The following is a 23765-nucleotide window of genomic DNA, read 5'->3' as shown; positions in this document are numbered from 1 at the left end:
AAAATTGGCGACCTAAGCTTTGGGAGAGCTACCACCCTATTGCCCCATAAAGGCACCCGTTAAGGACGGACAGCTCATGCTGCCGTATATAATAGTTGTGAAACTCAGGATCTACTGGCCCCTGTGGCCACCCCCTGCACACCCAGTCCAAAACTTGGGCCAAAATGGGGTCTGTGACAGAGAGCCTGGCAATATCCCGGGCGGATACTGGCATGGCCAACTCTTCAATTAAGAGGATCGAAACTGCAGGAGCAGGGTCCAAAACAGGCACTGGCAGAGGGCAGCGACTGAGGACATCAGCGTGCCCCAAGTTTCTTCCTAGCCTATGTTGTAGCTGATAAATATATGCTGCTAGAAAGACTGTCCATCTGGACATTCTTGGAGACAAAATCTGAGGAGTCTGGCGACCACCCGCCAGAAGACCCAAGAGGGGGTTATGGTCGGTCACTAAGTGAAAAAAACTACCATAAACGTAATCGTGAAACCGCTTTACCCCGGCTACAGCAGCTAAGGCCTTATCCAGCTGACTGTAATTTCTTTCAGCTGCTGAGAATGTGCGCGAATAATAGGCAATTGGGGCTTCTGGACCATTAGGCAGAATGTGTCACAGAACGGCCCCAATGCCATAAGGCGATGCATTGCATGCCAAAGTTAATGGGAGGCGATCACTGTATTGCACCAATAAAGATTTGGACATCCTTAACTGCCCTAAAGGCTTGGACTTCTTTAGATCCCCAATGCCAGGGCGTTTTGGAGTCCCGGAGCCTATGAAGAGGCTCTGCCAGACGCCTCATGGGGTAAAAAAATGGAGTAAAAGTTAAGGAGCCCCAGAAAGGCTTGCAGTTCAGCCTTAGAGGAGGGCGTGGGAGCTTTCTTAATTGCCTCTACCTTGGGCGGAGTAGAGTGGATGCCTTTGGAATCAATCAGATACCCCAAAAATTCTACATTGGGAACCCCTATCCTACACTTTTCTTGTTTGAGTTTCAGCCCCGCTTGGAGGAAACGGGTCAGGACTGCTCTTAATTTATCAACGAGCTCAGCTTGATCCAAAGCAGATATAAGCACGTCGTCGAAACAGGGTACCACCCCTGGAAGCCCCTGGAGCATCCATTCCATTAGGCTCTGGAAAATACCCAGGGCTACACTAACCCCAAATTGCAAGCGTTTATGATGGTTTGAGCCATGGCAGTGGCTTCGTCTACCAGAAACTGCTAGTATGCTTGTGCCAAGTCTAACTTGGCAAAAATGTTTCCCTGGCCCAAGGAATGGAGCAGATGTTGAACCACTGGCACTGGGTAATCCCCGCAAATTCTAATACTACCATCCTGCTTGATAGGTATTATGATGGGGGTCTCCCAGGGGGAGTGGTCTACTGCTTCGAGCACTCCTTGTGCTATTAATTTATCTAGCTGTAAATCTACTTTGGGCCGAAGAGCAAAAGGCACTCTTCTGGGTTTTAGACGTATTGGCGCCACTTAGGGGTCCAAGTTAAAGGAAATGGGGGTCCGATTATATTTACCAAGCTTGTTGTCAAATACGTCCGCAAACTCGCTGGCCAGCATGGCGAAGGAATCTGGAACAACAGAGTGGATGCCGGAGATGTTTAGCCCCAATGTGGAGAACCAGTCAAGCCCCAGGAGGCTGGGTGGATGGCCATCTACAATGATGAGGTGAAGAGGCCCCAGGAAGTTATTGCTGACTATGGTGAATGTGCCGCAATCTGCAATGGATATTGGCTGCCCTTGATAGTCTCTGAGGCAAAGTGGGCACTGTCTGAGTTGAGCTTTGGTCAGACTGGGCACTATCCATTTGATAGTAGCCCAAGAGACCAGAGATTTGGAAGAGCCAGTGTCCACTTCCATCTTGCAGGGCTCTCCCTCTATGCGCACAGTCAGGTATATCTTATGGGTAGGCTTGGTCAGGGACTCATAGCTGATAGCCCAATCAGGGTGCTGCTGGTCACATGCAATGGCAAAGCAGTCTTCGCGGTGTTTGGGAAGTCTTTTTGCGAATTATGATTGGCATGGCTGCTCTGCAGACCTTGGCTAAATGTCCTTTCCTGTCACACCGACGGCATATTGTGGCTTTGAACCTGCAGACTGACCTTGCATGGTTCCCGCCACAACTCAGGCAACCTGCCTGAGGCAAAAAATCAGCCTGAGTCTGTTTTTTTCTGGTGGCCAGTTTGAGGCAGCTAATCCCTTCTTCCTCATCAGAGAAGTCTTCTTCTTCATCTTCTTCGTGGTGGACAGCATGGCCCCTGTTGGCATGGGTGGCCGGTGGCAGAAATCTCTGAATTTCTGCGGTGGATTTGTCTGATATTTCATATGCCGTAGCTTCATCCACGGATGCCTGAAGTCTCAGCTCTTTTCGTGCCAGCAAGCGTCCCTGAAGTCTGAGGTCTTTGATACCACAGATACCACAGACCAGCTGTTCTAACAGGACATCATCCAGCACAGGAAAGTCACAGTACAGGGCTGCCATTCTGAGGGAAGCCATATAGTCACTCACAGATTCCCCTTCTCTCTGGGTCCTCTGCCTAAAAGCATAGCATCTAGCTATGCGCGAGGGAGTTGGAGAGTAATGATTTTTAAGTTTATCCAAAAGAGTCTCCCAAGTCATCGAATGGATGGAGGGGCTGCTAAAGCCCTAGCTCTTCCAAACATCTTGTGGCCACATGCGCTGAGAAAATATCCTCTTTTATGACCACTGGACAAACCGGTGAAGTTGTTTGCCTCCAGGAAGCTCTTGAAACACTCGAGATAGGCGTCCCATGTTTCAGTGGCCGGGCTGAATGCTGGGAATGCCAGTAGATTAGCCATCCTTAGAAAGACAGAACTGTGGAATTAGCTTTGGAGCGATGTCTCGTCGCCTGTGACTTGAGGCAGCTCTTATTAGTAACTTTGCTTTTCCTTTACCTCAGTCCTGATCCCACCTTCATCACCAGTGTTCTGTAGGGAGAACGAGGCAGGCAGGAACTGAGGCAAGGCAGGTTGAAGCTAACACAACCTTTATTAACAGTTTAACATGGCAAAATGTAAGGCAAACCTCGAACCGGCAAACAGCAACATTTGACAGCTGACAGCCCTTTTATACTAGAGCTGTCAGATGCTGAACCAATAGAATGGCTGCATTCTCCCGCCAGCTGGCTACTCGCATCTCAACCAATCAGGGGCCAGCAATGATAATTAATGGCGTCGTAGCCTCAAGGACGTAACAGCAATAAAGTATAATTCCAATTAATTAATGCAGATTAATGCAGCTGGTTTAAATGTTGTCACTCATGGACTGGGAACAAGTTGACAGCAACATTATAGGGACAAGGCAGAGAAAATTGCTGACAGATTAGATCAATTGGAAAGACTCTTAACCTCCAGTTGTGTTGGTGTGACCCAGAAGGCTTTCCAGTGAAAAGACATTCCCAAACAGAGCCAATTTTTCTTTTGATTTAGCAGACTTGGGGAGCATTAAGACAGGGAATTGGAGTGTTTCAGTGTTTATGGATTCTGTGTGCTTCTAGTCTTACCTTTATATCATGAAATTTGTCCCATGCTTAATTTTATTTATTTGTATCCCACCTTTATTATTTTTACAAATAAGGCAGAGGACATGCCCAACCCATCTTGCTCATCCAATTTTCTTCACAATGACAACCCTGTGAGGTGGATTGGGCTGAGAGAAACTGAGGGGCCAAAAGTCACCCAGTTGGCTTTCATGGCTAAGGCGGGACATGAACTCATGGTCTATCATTTTCTAGCCTGATGTCTTCACCACTAGACCAAAGTGGTATAAATTTTTTTATCCCATTGTCCTGCTTTTCCCAAGGCCACAGTGACATCACAGCTTCCAAAGAGACCAGCATAAATTTTATTTTCTTTTAAAAAAATGAAACTTTACGAAGAAGAGCAAAAAGCAGACTAACTGTAGTTACATAAATCATTTTGCAGTTGCCAAAAAAGATAGTGTTTGTGGTCTTTTTGACTGCACTATAATATTGGAGAAACCAGAATGACTTCATCAACTCTGATCCCCAGAGTTTAAAAGATAATTTCACAGCTAGAATCCTTACTTGGTTGAAGCTAAATCTTTTATCTTTTAGATATGACTTTCCATTGTCAAAATATAAAAACTGTTGATTGCCATGTTATACATTGTTTAAAAAGAAAAAAATGTTTCTTTTGATTCACAGCCCATCTTTAACTTAGCTGAAAGGAAGAGAGGGAGGGAAGGAGTAGGGAGGGAGGAAGGGAGGAAAGAAAAACTAGGATAAATTTTAAGACACCATTTAAATTTAGTTTTAAAGGTAAATATAATCATTCCTAGATTTAAATGAACAGCAGTTCTTTATTCTTCAGTTGGGTTTGTTGCACCTATATTATACTGGTGTGTGTGTGTGTGTGTGTGTGTGTGTGTGTGTATTTGTTTTCGTAGATTTTTCACGGGTGTAGGTATGCTGGTTTTGTTGAATACAACAAAACCAGCACACACAAACATACATATATTAACAGACAGAAATGAAGAAAAAATGTGCTTTACTAACAATAATGTGAATTTGGTCTATTTTCCAAGTGTCAGATTTTTCATTTTGTTCTATCCTGTTTAAATCGTAAACCTTATACTGAAATTTTGCATCATAGTGTATCAGCTACCCAGGTCAGCATTATTCATGTCGAGTAGTCTTTCAGGTAAGTTGGTGTCTAACACTTTCCAGGTAATGCAGATGTCTGTATTTTATGTGCATGTCTATGTAGGTATATGTGTGTTTACATACATACATACAGACAGACAGACAAATATTTAGATTCAAAGAAAAAAATAGTTCAGAGTTCACATTTTTTCCCTTTTGAATCCAAATAGCTGCACAGGTAAAATATTTGTGTTTTATGTATACTGATTAGTTAAAAGTATTAATTTAATCCATAATAAGCTTGTACTATGAGCTTTAGACTAAAATATTAATTATTTAAATATTATTAAATATTAATTGAGGCATTCCATTTTTTTCTATTTACTATTACATCTAGTTGAACTGGTAATAAACTGGAAGTATTATGTAATATTCAAGACAGTACCTATAAAGTGTTCTTCTTACCGGCTCAGTTGCTTTGCATACATTGTCCAATTCATCAATACTCTCCATTGATATTTCTGTCCCAGGCTCTGATACTGTTTAAAACAGAGAAACAAGAATATCAAACTAGGAGAACAAGTAACATCAACACAGTAAACTGTTAACTTTTTAAAAAATTACTATAGATGATGTCAGTCGTTAATTCATAGAGGTAGGACTTTGGGGAGGGAACTTATTGGAGACCTGGTGGTTATAATGCAGTATTGCAGGCAAGTTCTGCCCAAAACCTGAAGTTCAATCCTGTGGGGGCTCAAGGTTGAGTTGCCTTCCATCTTCTTAGGTTGGTAAGGACTTTTGGGAGGGAATTTATTAGAGACCTGGTGGTTATATGCAGTATTGCAGGCAAGCTCTGTCCAAAACCTGAAGTTCAATCCTGTGAGGGCTCAAGGTTGAGTCGCCTTCCATCTTCTTAGGTTGGTAAAATGAGAACCCAGATTATTGGGAGAAATATGATGCCACTGTAAACTACTCGAAAGTTCTCTAAAGCACTATGGGGCAATAAATAAGTCTAAGTACTATTGTTATAGCTATTATGTGGGGTGCTGTTGAAAAACAAGATTCCAACTGAAACAAATCCAACTCAACTTCAGCTTTCAAATTGAAAATGTAAGATGAATTCATTGTATTAAAAAGAACTAGGAAAGTCATTTTATGTAACCTTTTAAATAAAATCCATGTACTTGAAATTAAAACCCATATTTTTTAAATATTTTTTTATTTTTTATTTTCAAAACAAACACAACACAAAGAATTTTCCTTCTTTACATACTGTAGAAAGTGTATCAGTTGGTTACAAAAGACTTTCGTGCATCTCTTCCACAGTCATCAAGCATAATTCATATTAACTCAAGTATTTTAACTCAGATATTTATACATGTTACCATCATCATACTTCCATTTTCATTTGATTATAATTGTTTAAACATCCTTCATCATAAAATATACCAAGATTTAATACATAACCATATACTGGCATTTCATTTACTATTTCTAAAATCCTCCAATAACACTGAATCCTTATGTCCTATTCTAGCTAAACATCCATAATATTTAGTAACAAAATTTTCTAATCCTCCTTTCCAAATCACTGTTTACAATTTACATCCAGTTTCCTTATGTTGTACCCATACATATATATACGTTGTTATCATTATCCCTCCTTTACTTGACTATATCCTGTATCATAACATTTTCCCCCTAATAATCAAGCTTAACTGAATTTAACTTAGTTCTTTTTATTAACCTTTATATATAATCCAAAAGGATTTCTAATCTTCCTTTCATGGGTACCATTCAATATTCATATCCAATTATTACTTATCATAACACTACGCATGTATATATTATTATCATTATCAATTAGTTATTTAACTATATCTATTGTCACTAAATTTCACTAAGTTTAACTAATTTTAAATTATACACTTCCATCTATCAACCTGTATCTTTCCAGTAGCAAAACAGTCTCATATCTTCTGCCATTTGTGGTGTCAGTCCTCTAATCATCTCCTTAACCAACTTTGTATGAACTTCTCTTAGCAATTCATTGCTTATAAAATCTCTCATGTAATTTCGATGCCCTGCTTCTGTTTCCTTAATCAGCTTATCTTTAATTGTCAGTAGTATTATAAATGATGTTGCTAATAAAATTTCTCTTTTTAAATCCATAAATTCTTTTGTTTTTTCTTCTTCTGTGTCTTGCCATCTGGGGTAGAGTTCCCCTCCATTTAATTTCTCTTTCAGTATTCCACTCTTTCCATTTCCAGACACAAACCAATTGCCATAAATATCAGCAGATTTAATTTCTTTATGGTCATTTTCCTCTTCAGTTTTTAGAACTCTAACCTCCCCTTTTTCCACTTGATAAACTTCTTCATCATATTTTACTGTTAGATGCTCTAAGTCTTCCAAGTTCTTCTCCGTCCTCACAAATGTGTTTGATAATTTCTGAATTTCTAAGAATATCTTTTGCAGGCTTACAGTTTCTTTCTGCTGTTGAAGTTGTGCCATTATCTCCAGCTAACAAACACTGCTGCTCTGGCTTGGAAGGTTTTTACAAGATTAAGCATAAATTCATAATTAAGTTTTATTTTCACTTTTCTCTGGTTACTTCAAAGGGACATCTGTGTGCTTTTCTTCTTATCACTCTCTATAAACAAACAGTGAAACCTTGAAGTGCCAAGCCAGGATAATCAGTAAGGAAAGTAAAAGTATTTCGTTTCCAATACACAAACTTCCAGCCTCCAAGTAGCAGTGTTATTGTTACAATTTTCTTTGTTTCTTTTTGTATCTTTTTTACGTTCCAAGTTAAAAAAAGGTCCGATTCTTGAATGAGTTAGAAAAACACCCACAGTAATGAAAGAGGAGAATTTTAGTCCATAGGTTACAAAGAATAATAAAAGAAAAAAAAAGAAGAAGAAAACTTAATCCATTCGTTTTAAAAGGCTTGCATAAATTCCATCCATTAACATAGCATTTAAAAAGTAAGATAACCCACCGCCCAAACCCACTCCAAATTTAATTCCGCCACTTATTTCTTCTGTTCTCCAATTTAAATTAATTTTAAGTTTTTTATAGGCAGTCTCTTTTAAAACGGTAAAAATTCCTCACCAGCTGGAAACACTTTCTTTTTCTGTATCCTTTCATTTTGGAGCCGCCCTGACTTCATCAGCCTAATGGCTGGATTTTTTGTCGCCGGCTTGAAGAACTTATCTTGCATCGATCAGGGACTTTGCAATGTCCCTAAGATCTGCAAGATGTATTCTTCCTGTTCACCATCTGTGCGGGACAGTTTAGGTCCGATTGGACCACCCAGTGGCAAAAGTATCGGCTGCGGTCTCGGAGCATCGAGACCGCACATCCATATGGTCACGACGTTGGCTCCTCTCAAATTAAAACCCATATTGTCATCCTCACCAGTTTTATCCACTATACATGATTTACATTTTCCATTTATTCTAGGGGCCTAGAATGTAATTATATCCAAGCATTGATTCATAACATTTTTCTTGTACACCTGAAGTAAAGGAGGTAACAATTAGATAAATGAAGCAATCCAAAAAATTACCAACAGATTCTGGTCCTTCTTGCTCAAATGTATGAGAGACAACAGACGGATCCTCTGCACTTTCTGTCAAAGTATCTCCTTGCAATCTGGATGATTAAAAACAGAAACATGGTGCTGCTATTAAAGAGACTTTCTATATGCAAATATCATGCAAGTCTGGGTTTAATGATGCCTTTATCTATTCCCCAATTCTACAGGTCTTTTGTACATTGAGCTGCTTAATTGGCTTAGTTTAGGCGCTAGAGAAAATGCTATGTAATTGTGGAGTATATAGTACAGCACGAACAAACTCATGAAATCAAAGTGCCCTACACCTTGTTATTATTCCCTTGTGTACTTTTGGATTTCTCTTAGGGATAAACCTGCCTGAGAAGTGACCTTTTAGGAAAAAAATATTCTTGCTCTATAAAAATTAAACTCAGGAAGGGAAGGAGGGGGAGAAAAGGAATACGAGCTAGCTGCTATTTTTAGCATGCCTCATTGGCTAGTTCAAACAAATGCATATGAAATTGTGTACATATTCATTAAATATGTCATTAAAGCAGATGGACATACTCCCCAGAGGACATGGCTATATTAATGCTCTAAGAAATGATGTTTCTTTTAGTTTTTTCCTTCACTCTAGCACTCAAACTACTATCACTGTCTCCATTATTCCTGCTTGAATTTTAGGCTTTCTCATATCAACACTTCATATCAGAGACTCTAAGGGAGAAGATCCAATGCCTGCCTAGAGGCTCCATCCCATTTTGGGCTGTCTGATTGCTTACTCTCTGGGACGATATAAAGTATAACATCTGTTTTATAGTTTTAATTTCTCCCCTCCCCTCCCCTGTCTTTTTCCTCAAAAGAACAAAAGTCAAACATTTCTATTGGACAAATGACTGTGTAATTCTACAAAAAAGTTGACCCTTCTAATTTTTATAACCAATAAACATAATAATTAAGATTAAGATTAAAAATATTCAGAAACAAAGTGAATATTTTACTTTTGAAAAATCCAGCTTTTTGCCATTTTGGTTCATCATTAGGTGTAATTTCATTAACATTTGATTTTAGTAATTTTCTCTTTTTTCAAATCTGATTTCGATCATACATCAAACCTTGTAACATTTTAGAATTACAACTTTTGGGTCTCTTAATCTTGAAAAGTCAGTTACAGGTTCAGTAAAATCCCCCCTTACATAGGTAATTATATGCATTTTAAAACTGTATATAAGCCAATCTCTAATGTGCAGAATCAGCTTTAGGCTACGGCCTATGGTGCCAAAGTTTAGGGGGTACCCCTCTTTCTGACAACAAAGGCCAGAACAAAAATTGTTCATTTTCAAATTTAGAGCCCTAACACATAAAGTATGAATATATTCTATTCATAAAATGTTAAAGAAGTAATCCTGTTAATACAAAACTTCAAATCAGCAGAAAGTGTCATCAATCAATATGGCCTGGGACACACTATATCTTGAGCCCAGCACTACTAATGTGAAATTTAAGGTATCATTTCTCTGATAATTAAAGTACAATGTATCTGTAGGAAAATAAGAAACCTTAAAATTATGAATGTATATCATGAGACTAATAATAAATATTTATGACATTGTGATTACAATACTGTGGTTGTTAAGTTAGTAACACGGTTGTTAAGTGAATCTGGCTTCCCCATTGACTTTGCTGGTCAGAAGGTTGCAAAAGGTAATCACATGATCCCAGGATATTGCAGCTGTTATAAATACGAGTCAGTTGCCAAACATATGAATTTTGATCGCATAAACCATGAGGATGCCGCAATCGACATAAATATGAAAAACGGTAATAAGTCACTTTTTTCAGTGCCATTGTAACCTCAAACGGACACTAAATGAACTGCTTTAAGTTGAGGACTACCTGTATACTGAAAGCTTTATATAGGTTTTATAGACTACTATAGACTACTGCACTACTCTGTACAGAAGGCTACGTTTGAAGATTACTCAGAGAGTAAGACTGGTTCAAAATGTGTGACCAATTTGCTGATTGATAGCTGTTAGTAGCATGTAGCACCTGCTATGGGCCGGCAGTAATCACCAATACATTTCTGGTTGCAGAGGTCTGGTGTCTTAATACTCTAATAAAATAAAATGAATACTGGAAACAAAAAGAGTATTGATTTGAAGGCAGTGTTTAAAAAAATTGTTGAAAGTGGCCTAGCTTTTTTTCCATGGAATAAGAGATTTCATATTTATAGGATGGGCATAGCCTTTCGTCCTTCCCTTTTTCTTTCTCCCATTGCTCTTTTGTACCATAAATGAGTTTCCTTATGCCCTTCACAAGATAATCAAGATTTTTCTGGTATTTTTGAGGGTCCCACCCCGCAATGCTGAAATTGGTGCCAATAACAAAAGTTATTTTTATACGATAGGAAAAAACAACATATAAAATACTGCTGTCCAATTATATGCTCAGGTTTTCTAGCAGCATTAAATAACTATAATTCTTTTCAGAATATAGTTTGCCATAAGAAAATATATATCCAAGTATAGGGTTTGGATAATAACTTATTTAAATACGTAATAGTTGCTGCTGTTGTTGATATTATTATTATTATTATTATTATTATTATTATTATTATTATTATTATTATTATTATTATTATTATTATTATTATTATTATTATACTTTATTCATTAAACATGAAACTCGGTCAACTGAACATTCAAAAATGCATCACAAATACCATTGACTGGTGCTAATTGTTATTGTTGTTGTTGTTGTATGGCTAATGTAAAGCCAGGAGCCCACAATGCTATTGCAGAGTAGTAGTCTGGCTCCCAATTTACCAGTTCTGTTGTGGGACATCCTTGTGTGCTTCCCAAGGTGTGCCACAGAAGGATGAGCTGGATTTGCACCAGAAAGAAAGACCAGTAGCTTTTCTTGCAGTGTCAGTCAAACCAATTTCATGTCACGGTGGTAACTTGATAAAATCCTTATGGTTTATCATCAAACTGCTTGAATCAGCCTGGCCTATGTGAACTTGGGACACAACTCTTGGAAGGTATACAGGGTCAAGGGATGGAGGCCCTGCTCTTTTTTTGTAGCTATGCTTTCCCTTTCATATGACTTTGCATTGGAAGTTAGACAAGCTCTTAGCGTAATTGTCTTCCAGTAGCAAATGAAGTCAGAGCTCTTGCAGTGGGTAGGCGATTGGAGCTTCATGCATGTTTTTTTGGTTGGCTTGGCTGGGTTGTTTTTTGAATTTGCCATTTGTATGTTTTACTGTATTGCATTCTGGATGATGTAATTTTTGTATTATTGTGAAATTGCAAAGAGTACATCAAGGTCAAATGTGATGAGAGCGTCAGTTTGGTGTAGAGGTGAAGATGCTGGGTTAGAAAATGATCTGGCAGATCTGATCTATTGAAAGGTTACTATTTAAAATCTGATTCTTTGTTCAGAAAAAAAAAGGCAAAGTGGATTTTTAGATTTACCTCTGAAAAATAATTTGTCAAAACAAATAGAAAACAGTCTTGTAAATTTGTCTTCTAAAAGTTTGAAACAAAACCAGCAGATACATATATAATACACATTGTAAAAGTGATGGACAGTTATTTTTCTTTTCCCTTACACTGAGAGAAATTCTTTATGACAATCTCTAGAACGTTTTAAAACTGGGAATGTTTTGATTATCACATTAACATTTAAATGTGTTATTTTTGGATTCATTCAGTGGGAAAATGTGGTCAACTAGGGAAATTCCACATCCCATGAGATTTTGATTAAGCTGCAACATAAATCTTCTTTCCTATTTCTCCATGATAAAGCTCAGATTTTTAGACATTTCTTTCACAAGAGAAATTCACAGAGTGTTCACCATAACCATATGGTGGTCACCATATTTGCGGGATCGTATCCTGCCCCATACATCCCTCCGGCCGATTCGCTCACACAGAGGGGGACTCCTCCGGGTGCCGTCCACTAGGCTGTGCCAGCGGACGACACCTAGGGGAAGGGCCTTCTCTGTGATGGGCCCGACCCTCTGGAATGACCTCCCCCCCGACATTAGAATGACTACGGATCTCCGCTCCTTCCGTCAGAAACTTAAAACCCACCTATTCCAGCTAGCCAGCTTGGCCTAATTCCACCTATCCCACCTCAGTCCTATTTCTAAATTTTTTAAGATTGGTTTTAAGGTCTGTTTCTTAATTTTTATAAATTGTACAGGGGTTGTTTAATCTGATTTTTACTTATGTGTATGATTGTTTGTATGTTTTAAATTTATTCCTGTACACCGCCCCGAGTCCCTCCGGGGAGAGGGGGTGGTCTAGAAATTTAATAAATTATTATTAAATTATAAAACTGAGTGAGCAGAATTGGATTCAAAATTACTGTTTTTAGTTCACTATACACATTTGCTATTTAGCCACAATTTAAGCAAGAGACCTGAGGTTAAAAAGACTTAAAAAGTTTATACTATGCAATTACTTTATCTTTTACTTGCCCTAACCATGTGTTTGAGAAAAATGTTCACTAAATTCAAAGATACCAAACTTAGACCAGGAGAGCTAGTCCTGTGCTTATTTACTGTATACAGAAAAATGCCCTTCTGAAATACTGTTATCACAAAAATTGTGGGATAGGATATATCATATTTCTATAATATGTTTAAGTAATAATGTTCTGTATTTCTTTATAGACCAAATATTTCTAGAGCTAAGCAGCATGCAATGCTTATAAACTGTCTGTCATGCATTCTCTTTTATATATTTAATCTATTGCAAATATGAAACAGAAACATTTTCTCGCAATAGAAATCATTTCTCTGAAACCCAATATTGCCCAGAGACCCAACTACAGTGGTAGGATCATTTGAGAGCTGAGAAACTGTATTGAACCTTTGCTCTCTTAAAGACCAGAGTTATCATGACCAGTAAGAACTAGTGCTAGTGTAGTCTGCTTTGACAATTATTTCCTCAAACAGCATCCATTTCTTCCTACCTTCAAACTATTTGTCTTAGAAATTAGGCAACAGAGGAACATGAAAAAAGATTTACGGAGAAAATTTGTAGCTATCTTGCATATCGCTTCAAGTAATTCATATCTAAATATATGTTAAACTTTGCTACTTGCCTAATATGTTAATCAACAGAATAGAAATAATTTTTTCCAAAGAAATAAATATGCACAAATTTAACACTGATTATAAATCTGAGGTCATGTAAATTATATGACTTACAGTACCTCTAAGTTCACTGGTATTGTTGTTTATATTTTTTTAAACACAACTAGAACAGTCTTTCTCTTGTTACTAATTGGAATTGATGATTTAGCATAGTTTGTGAAATGCAAATGATATAGGAAGGAACCAAGGTGTCAAAAAAGTGTACACTAATCTCTTTAATGATTACTGTGTAATATTTGCATCACATAAAATGCAAATTGGCAGGAAATAACAAGAAGATGGTAAAGGCTACTTACCATTAATGTTTTTACTCATTTCCACCACTTACCAACAGAGTTGGCTAATATTGCTGCTGAAAAGCCCTGCTCGAAAATGAAGTTTTGACAAAAAAATCAAAGGATTTGTAATGTTACTTTTTCAGTTGATTTCACTGCTCCAAGTTTTGGCTGTCACACTACATATGGAAAAAATAAGTTCCAGCTGCCCAAGCCAGAAAAGCTTCATTCTGATTTGATCTTTCCAAAGATTTTGGATTATGCAGTATTTATAAGGCAACTTCATGAACTCCCAGAAGATATCCATGCAACAAAATCTTCATTTACACAGGTGTATTTCTAAGCCTTCATATACTTTAAATCATCCTCAAAGAACCATGGAATGCAAGTTAATCAAAGTTAAAGGCAGAAAAATTAAAATAATCCCCGCTTGTGATGAAAGGTTGCCTTGTAACAATTTGGTATGCTTTCATTGTGAACATTGTAAAGTGTAAAAACAAGGCCACCAATTCCATATCCATCTTAAATGAGGTAGTCCCTCATTTAGCAACTACAACTAACAATTCAGAGGCTAAGCAAAGTGGTTGCTAAGTGACTTTGCTCACAGTTTTACATAGGACAAAGCATACCATGTGACACCCCAATGACAAACACCTGACAGAGAGAGAGAGAAAGAGAGAGACAGAGATGCTGTAAAGATTGTAAATGTGGGTATTGGTTGCAAAACTACTTTTGCAAAACTACCATAGTGACTGCAAACGGTTGATGTCAAGGCAGTCGCTAAGTGAGGACTACCAATACATTCAACAGCAATAGTAGAAAAATGGTAGAAATAGTAGGAAAATTAAAATACATTGTTCCAAATGACTTCATCCCATTCAGATTAACGCTCCTTCTTCTAAACCTTATGTATCCCCAGATCCAAAGAAAGTCTCAAATAATAATACATGAAAAAACAATGCAAATTTGAAATAAAAGTTAAAATGGATAGTTTCTGTACCTATATGAGGTGAGCAGCATGTACATTTAATAAATAAGAAAAATAGCTCAGATAAAAGTGAATCTTTCTCTTTTCCAGACCCAACAGGTGGTGCTGTAAATTCCACTAAAGGACTATCTAATATTTACCTGGCACATCTTGCACAGATGTTCAGGGTGACTTTGGCTTGTGGTTCAGCTGTATGGGAACTTCGAGCTTGGTTAAATTTGCTTCCAGTAGACACCACACTGGTTACCCCTTCCATTCTTAAATCATCAAGATCTTCTGAAAAGGAAATGCATTTTTTAAAAATAAAAGTACAGTTAAGCACTTAAATAGTATAATCTAATATATTCATTATAAAAATCCTTATAGAAATTCTCATGGTAAAACAAATGTGGAATCTGGACAAAAGAGAGAAGGGGAAGCAATTGCTGATAGGTGCTGTTGTCTGTTCTCTGAATGGTGCAGCTCACACACTATGCTGCCAAGTGACACTAGTTGCCCACTGAGTGTGATCTGACAGTTGCTTCTGTTGACCTTGGTGAACAGGAAAGAATGTAAGAAAGCCAGATTCTGGAGAGCAAGCAAAGAGTGTAATTTGGCAGGAGAGCATTTGAAGATCCTTCACTTAGGTTATCTTCCCATTCTTTTTAAGATTGCAAAAGTAATGTGAAATCAGGAATAAAGTCAACCAAGAATTCCCATCCTTCAAGTAGCCCAGCTTGTTGTGTGTGTGTGTGTGTGTGTGTGTGTGTGTGTGTGTGTGTGTAGACAAAATAATCAAGCTCAATTGAGATAATAAACTTCCAAAGATCCAATCTATATTTTAACCACTTGAGATTAAAGAAGCAACAAGAGATTGATCTTTGAGTCTAGGAACGAAAAAGAAACATTTTTAAAAGTTTAAAAAAATGTTTTTTTCTGTTCAAAGAATGATAGATAGAATGTGAACAATATCAAAATAGTAATTCCTGCTGTGATTCTCTTTAATTTGGATAAAAAAACTGCATATACTCAAATCAAATTCAAAATTTCAGCAAACAATCAGACATGCATAGGCTAATAAGAAATTCCATTTAAGTATTTGGAGGCTGATGCTTGATTAAGAAATTAGCTCTTTGATCAGTCTTCTTAAAATAGGCTTTGGTAATATATGTCTTTATGAATTTTTTATGAGTTTTAATTTGCATAATTTATTTAAAATTCTCTATACATTTTTATATTCTCACAATGTAGGCTAAGATTTAAAATATAACATTCTACACCCTTTCCTTTCCTTTTCCAATTCTTCAAAACATAGAATAAGAGACTATTTCTGATGTGGAAGCATTATTTGGAGAATATATTATCTTTACTCAGCTAATCTTGGGATAGCAATCTCAAACATATTTCAATAAGATTTACATTTCATGAGAAAAGTCTAAACCTGCACCACATCTTTCAACAAAAGATTACAGGGGGTAAAAAACACTAAAAAATGCAGTATATTTTTAGAAACACAAAGACCACTATCATGTCAGATTATAAAATCTTTAAATTATTTTGCTTTTGAAAACCAATCTACAGTAGATAGGCTTAAGTCTGCAGCCTATTTGCTCAATATATTTTTCTTCAAACGTTTTCTTCATAACATATATCTAGATGTAATATATTTTAAGAAATTTTTGTCAATGCATTCAAACTCTAAATTACTGAAATGTATATAATTTTCCACTTAAAATGATAAAATATGGCAAATCAATTATGATCTGTAAATATAATAGTGCCTCATTTAGATAAATTCTAAAAGGCTTTAACATTTTCAACTGAAAATAGGAGGGGAAAATTGGAGAGGAAGATATGTTGGATATGTTCGCTACCTTGAGTTATTCATAAAAATAATAAAGGCAGGAAATAAATAAAATAAAATAATAAAATTACCGGAGATTGGCTAAAATGAATGCCACAATATTTTTGTATGAAAACCAAATGATGGATTATATGGACAAGTTTTTTAATAATAATTTTATTCGTTTATAATATAAAGAAAATACATACAAAGAAAATACAAAAGTAAATAATAGAAAAATTGGGAAGGAAAAAGGGAAGAGAAAAGTGGGGAAATAAAAGAGGTAAAAGAAAGAAAAGGCATTGACTTCTGACTCCCTTCGGTGCAGTAGAATAAGGCATTAACAACCAACAACCAACATCAAACCTTTTACTTTTGAATAATAGTTTAGCCATTTTTATAACAACAAATCTATCTAATTGGTAAAAATCCAAAATCAAAGTTTAATTTTTTTCCCCACATCACAAGCACAAAGTCTAGAAGCAGTTTCCAAGTAGAAATAAAAGTATAATAAAAGCAGTCAATTTAGCCATCTCTGCTAAGTCTATTAAATTTTGCAGCCATTTGTTCAGTGTGGAGGTTGAGGTGACCTTCTATTTATGTGCATAGAGTAGTCTTGCAGCTGTCAACATGTATAACATCAAATTTATATGGACATTTAAAAACAGAATTTTCATTGCTAATCAACTGGTTGTTAAGTGAGTTGGGCCCCATGACTGTGGGGATATCGTAACGGTTGTAATTGTGAGGACCAATAGTTGGTCACTTTCTTCAGTGTTGTAACTTTGAATATAGTTGTTTGTTTGTTTTTTTGAATGATTGCTAATGAATGGTTATAAATCAAGGACTACCTGAATTTCAAACAGCCTTTAAGGCTCCAGATTCAAAACAATTTTATGATGAAGCCTGGAGCTGATTAACAAGACAAAATAGCTCTAAACCTATTGGTGGATTACAAGGATAATTCAGAATCTACTTTAAAATTCCGACTATTGAACATCTATTTACATATTGACTATTCTAAGTATTGCAGAGACCCATGTAAGCAAGTGGCAATTTCACTTTGACTTTTTCACAAATCTGCAACCCAAATTTTAATTTAATGTCAACATTTTATACTTTTCCCCCTCATCAAAGATAGCAAAAATGCATAAGTGATACTGAAGAAATTTACCTAATACAAAGGATAAATTAACTGGAAATAGGTTATGAATACCAGAGTTGATGAGAGTTGGCCAGTATATAATGTAATAAATGTAAAAGACAAAAATACAAGCAAATGCGTTGACATACTGTAGATGTTGACATCTATTAATAAAGCATAATTTAGAAACCAGGATGAGTTTTGCTATATTACCAGATATAGAATTCAAATACAATTTGAATTCAAATAGGAGAATCAAGATTAAAATGTTACAACTGAACATTACAGGAGTATTTGGACCTACAGCAAAGAGCTATTCCTTAAAATCAAGCGGTGTCTACGTAATCTTTTTTAATGGTATCACCAATTATCTTAATAAAATCTGCAACTAAAAACATTTATCATTTGTGAGATTTTTCACTGTTATTTGGTTTTAATGGAATGAAAATTCTTGTCTTGGTATCTTTCAGTACATTTCATTTCAATTATTAAATCATTTTGAATTTCTATAGATTTTTTTTTAGTGTAGTCAACTTTTCTTTAAAAAACACTTTTTAATATGTTGATTGAAATCAATTATACATAATTAATTATATTAATATAATATAATTATATTGCCCTGTTGCCCTGACCCGCTCCCGGACGGAGGACCTGGTGGCTGCATGGAACAGTGCGGCGGCCGGGGCCTTGGACCGGGTAGCGCCCTTGCGGCCTCTCCGATGGCAGCGAACCACCCTGGCCCCTTGGTTTTCCGAGGAGCTGAGGGTGATGAAGCGCCACAAGAGACGCCTAGAGAGCAGATGGAGATCCTCTCGTGCCGAATCTGACTGAACACAGGTAAGAGCCCATTTACGGACCTACCTTGTGGCACTAAGGGTGGCTAAACGTCGATATTATGCCACCCTTATTGCGTCTGCAGAAAACCGCCCTGCCGCCCTGTTCCGGGTGACCCGCTCCCTCCTTTCACAGGGGTCGCGGGAAGCCCCTTTACAGGGGAGGGCAGAGGAATTTGGGGAATATCTGCAGGACAAAATCGCTCAGATCCGGAGCGAATGGGTCCCCTTCAGTGATCGTGAGGAGACACCGGAGGCGAGTCTTGAGGTACCTATCTGGGAGGAGTTTGACTCTGTTGCCGCCGAGGATATGGACAGGCTACGCGGGCGACTGCGGGCCACCACATGTTTATTGGACCCGTGCCCCTCCTGGCTTGTACTGGCAACCTGGGAGGTTACACGTGACTGGCTCCTGGGTCTGGTGAACGCCTCGCTGGAGGAGGGGTTCCTGCCAACCGCCTTGAAAGAGGTGGTGGTGAGGCCCCTACTTAAGAGGCCTTCCCTAGACCCAGTTGAGTTAGCCAATTATCGTACTGTCTCCAACCTTCCCTTCTTAGCGAAGGTTGTTGAGAGTGTGGTGGCGCAGCAGTTCCCTCAACACCTGGAGGAAATTACTTATCTAGACCCGCGCCAGTCCGGTTTCCGACCGGGTCACAGTACAGAGACGGCTTTGGTCGTGTTGGTGGATGATCTCTGGAGGGCGAAAGATGGGGGCTGTTCCTCCATCTTAGTCCTGTTAGACCTCTCAGCGGCTTTTGATACCATCGACCATGGTATCCTATTGCGTCGTCTGGAGGGGATGGGGGTGAGGGGCACCGTTTTGCGGTGGTTCTCCTCCTTCCTCTCCGGTCGGACGCAATGTGTGTTGGCGGGAGAGCAGAGATCGACCCTGAGGCCGCTCACGTGTGGAGTGCCACAGGGGTCGGTCCTCTCCCCTCTCCTGTTCAACACATACATGAAACCGCTGGGCGAGATCATTCGAGGATTCGGGGTTGAGTGCCATCTGTATGCAGATGACACTCAGTTGTACATTTCTACCCCGAACCACCCCAACGAAGCCGTCGAGGTGATGTCCCGGTGTCTGGAAGCCGTGCGGGTCTGGATGGGCGACAACAGACTCAAATTCAACCCTTCCAAGACGGAGTGGCTGTGGCTACCGGCGCCCCGCTTTAGCCAATGTGTTCCATCTCTGGCCATTGGGGGGGAACAACTGCCCCCAGTGGATAGGGTACGCAATTTGGGCGTCCTCCTAGATTCCCGGCTGTCGCTAGATGATCATGTGACGGCCGTGGCTAGGGGGGCGTTCCACCAGGTTCACCTGATGCGCCAATTGCGTCCCTTACTGGAGCGGGACGCCCTTTGCACAGTCACCCATGCCCTAGTGACTTCTCGCGTTGATTACTGTAACGCTCTCTACATGGGGCTCCCCTTGAGATGCACCCGAAGGCTCCAGCTGGTCCAGAATGCAGCCACGCGGGTTATTATGGGGAGTACTAGGTACTCCCATGTAACACCTTTCCTGCGCGAGCTGCACTGGCTACCTGTGGCCTTTCGGGTGCGTTTCAAGGTGTTGATCGTCATCTTCAAAGCGCTCCATGGCTCGGGACCTAGTTATTTGCGGGATCGCATTCTACCCCATACATCCCTGCGACCAATCCGCTCTCACAGAGAGGGCCTCCTCCGGGTACCATCCGCTAAACAGTGCGGGCGGGCGGTGCCTAGGAGTAGGGCCTTCTCTGTGATGGGCCCAACCCTCTGGAACGACCTCCCCCCCCGATATTAGAACCACCTCTGATCTCCGCTCCTTCCGCAAGAAACTCAAGACCCACCTGTTTCGAGTAGCTGGTCTGGCCTAATTATAATTATAATCGTAACTGTATTTAACATCTATTACAAACCTTCCTGGATGGCTTTTTAAATTTTATATTGGGGTTTTAAACGGGTTTTAAAATTGTTTTTTAAGTATTTAAATTGGTTTTGGGATTTTATATACAGACAGTGTGTGTGTGTTGTTTCTGCTCTATGTCTTATGTTATTTTCTGTTGTTTTGATTATGAATGGTCTGTACACCGTCCCGAGTCCCTACGGGGAGAGGGGGCAGTCTATAAATTAAATAAACTATAAACTAAACTATAACTATAATCTCTGGTAAAATATGAAATAATCCATTCTGATTATTTTCTGAATGTTTGGAAAGTAGGTTTGTTTAAAAATAAAATTGAATTCATCTTTGTATCCACAGACTATAAGTAGCTTTTTATCTCCTGTCTACAAACATTTTATATGAAATCTTTCTACATTTTCTTTTTGATACTATCTGAATATATAAGAAAACACATTAGTGCCCTCAAGTGGCAACAACTAAACAGAAATAATATTTCTGTATCAAAGTTTCCAAAGACATTGTTGTGCTAGAGTTAGGAGGGAGGTAGGGAGGGAGGAAGAGAGGAAGGAAGGAAGGAAGGAAGGAAGGAAGGAAGGAAGGAAGGAAGGAAGGAAGGAAGGAAGGAAGGAAGGAAGGAAGGAAGGAAGGAAGGAAGGAAGGAAGGAATGTATGAGAGAGGAAAACTTGTGGTACATTTAATATCAATCACTTTTACCATATCAAAAACTTCTTATCCATGTCTCACCGAAATAAATTCTGAAAACAGATTTTATAAGTACATGCTGTTGGGGAAAGTGGTGAGAACAGAATTGTTTTGAGGTTAGGTCAAAGAGAAGCAAAATGGCTTACAAAGCGATCGTAAATAAAGTCATAGTATGTGTTCTTGTCAGTTTGATGCAGCAAAATCAATAAAGAATTCTGTAGTCCACAATGCTTAGCAACGCTCTTATCTCACAAGATTTATAGTACTTAGATAGCTTAAATTTATCTCATGTTCTGAAGGCAAAGGAAATGGGAATGAGAAAAAAACGGTTACTTTAGAGATGATCAAACATGAAACAATTGTAATACTTGACAAGAAGCTCTCAGCCTTAAATAAGTAATGGCTGTAATATTTCAGGGAATCTTAGTCCACATCTGAACCATGAAAAACGTATTAAACCTTCCGATTAATTTCTGGTCTTCCATTTCAATATTCAATCAGTTAATTTAATTCCTCTTCTCAAGTATTTGTTCTTTTGGTGAATGTCTTGCAGGTTTTCCTCTACTCTACTGCTGGCAGGATACAGTCATTTCCAATATCAGATTGTATTATTTTGTATTTTTGCAGTATATATCTAACGTAAAGTATAATGCAACATTGTTGATTGAAGATGGCATACTTTACATTGGAGGAGAAACAAATGTATAGTCCCCTAATATTGTTGAGAATTTGGAGGAAGAACTGCTTTCTGTATTTGTATCACGCCAGCACAATCTGTTATCAATACAGTTGTTAGTTAAGTGTCTCAGCATAAGCCAAAGAAAGAAAGAGGAGTATTTGAGTGGTCATTAGCTGAGAATAAATAGCTATAGTGACAACAAGCAGACTTCTGTTGTCTTCTCAGTCTGTTGTGTACAATATTTCTGTGAATCTACATAGCTTTACTGATTTTAGTTATTCATTTAATTTACTTGGTAGATATTAAAGTTAGATAAATGCCCAATTTAAATTTTCATTTGTGTGTCTCAGATCTGAATAGATATGGTTATATTGTAGGCTTAATTGTGCAGTGTGAATTATGTGATATGTTTTGGATTGAAGCTGGAGGATATAAGGAGATGTGATGCTCAGCTGATTTCCTCTATTAAGCAGTAATTGCTGCAGATCTGCATCAACCTATTATATACTTGGTGTAGAGCAGCGATGGCGAACATTTTTTGGCTCGCGTGCCATAAGTGGAGGGAGCGCAGGGGAGTAGTGTGCAGGTGTGCTGCACCCATAATGCAATGCGCGACCCCCCCAGTGCGCATGTGTGCACTACAGGTGCGACCCCCCGTTTTTTGCATGCTTTTTTTGCCCTTCCTCGGCTCCAGAGGCTTTATGAGAGCCTGGGGAGGGCGAAAACAGCCTCCCCCGCCCCCCCCAGAAGCCCTCCGGAGGCTTCAGGGACCTTCAGGACGCTTCCCTGAAGCCTCCGGGGCAGTCAAAACGATCCTCCGAGCAAACCGGAAGTGACTTCGGTTTGCTCGGAGGGTCGTTTTGAGCGCTCTGAAGGCTTGAGGGACCTTCAGGATGCTTCCCTGAAGCCTCCAGTGCAGTCAAAATGACCCTCCGAGCAAATGGGAAGTCCATTCCAAACTTCCGGTTTGCCCATAGGGCTGGTTTTTTGCACTCCGGAGGCTTCAGGGAAGCTCATGAAGCCTCCGTAGGGCCTCCAGGGGGGGTTGTTTTCACCCTCCCCAGGCTCCTATAAAGGCTTTGGAGCCTGGAGAGGGCGAAAAATGGCTTTAAAAAAGGGTGAACTCAACTCAGCGCCTCGCGTGCCCTGACAAATGGCTCCGCGTGCCACCTGTGGCACGCGTGCCATAGGTTCGCCATCACTGGTGTAGAGTATACGTAAATATATCTCGGTAAGTTTAATAAATTTAATTCAATACAACCACAATTATGTAGTCAATAAAAGAAAATAAATAGTCTAAAGATCTTCAGTTCCACAGATGATGGTCTTAACTTTTCTCTAGCCTTGTTCTGTATTATGCAAGTTTCTTCATAAATCACAGCTCCAAGGTCCAATTTTCACCAGAAACCAATATTTTTTTCCTGGCAGAAGCCATCTGTTGGGAGACTGCAGCCTCTCCTTGCAGCTACTGGTTTTTGATTACTGGTGAAAATGTCAAAAAGTAGATGTGAAGGTTTTTAGGTAGTCTCCTAGGCCTGTTTCTCTTCTGGCCTATTCTTAGTTGAGAGAGTCTATTTTTAGGAGACAAATAGGAGTTCTTGTTTTCTCTCTCTCTCTAAATATGTAGTTTAGCTAAAAGTGAGGCTTTCTATCTTAATAAATTCAATGTTTATCTCAAATTTAATCAATATCTGTTTGTTGGATTAAACCTATAATTTGCATGAAAGGTAATATATTATGAATATTTTCTTTTCTCTTTAAAGACAGTTTCATTTACTTAATTTTAGTTCTATGAATATGTCCAGAAGCATCTTCTGTAACAAGGGCTGCTGTAAACCATGTAGCATCAATTAGGAAGAAATTTGCTATTTCTGAAATAAGCATGGAAGCTGAATTCCTGTATTAATTGCCCCACAACGCTTCTAGACTCTTCCTTTCCCCAAAGTGGCTTGTGCATTTATGAATGATGTATGTTCTAAACTCAAGCCAAGTAGATCTTGCCATGCTTAGAGAGGAAAATAAAATGAAATCTCCAAAGCAATTACAGCCTTTTCATTCAATTATATAGATGTCCTTATAAAGA

At 38.6% G+C, this 23765-nt stretch overlaps 1 protein-coding gene across 4 annotated transcripts in view; it reads right to left on the bottom strand.

The window, feature by feature from the left end:
• The window catches only part of LOC309390519 (uncharacterized protein C8orf34 homolog), a 99884-nt gene that overhangs the window by 31652 nt on the left and 44467 nt on the right, over nt 1-23765 (bottom strand). For all 4 annotated transcript variants that reach the window (XR_014175149.1, XM_081949915.1, XM_081949917.1 and 1 more), the window contains exons 8-10: nt 14757-14892; nt 8199-8284; nt 5093-5166 (exon numbers count right to left, since the gene is read on the bottom strand). Coding sequence is in view for 3 of the 4 variants with exons in the window: in XM_081949915.1 (XP_081806041.1) it covers nt 5093-5166; nt 8199-8284; nt 14757-14892 (296 nt within the window). In the remaining variant the exon portion in view is untranslated. The remainder of the gene's footprint in view (nt 1-5092; nt 5167-8198; nt 8285-14756; nt 14893-23765) is intronic.

The sequence above is a fragment of the Natrix helvetica genome (genome assembly GCF_964273705.1).
Source record: "Natrix helvetica genome assembly, chromosome: 4".
Classification (NCBI taxonomy): Eukaryota; Metazoa; Chordata; class Lepidosauria; order Squamata; family Natricidae; genus Natrix; species Natrix helvetica.
This window is presented reverse-complemented; position numbering and strand designations above follow the sequence as displayed.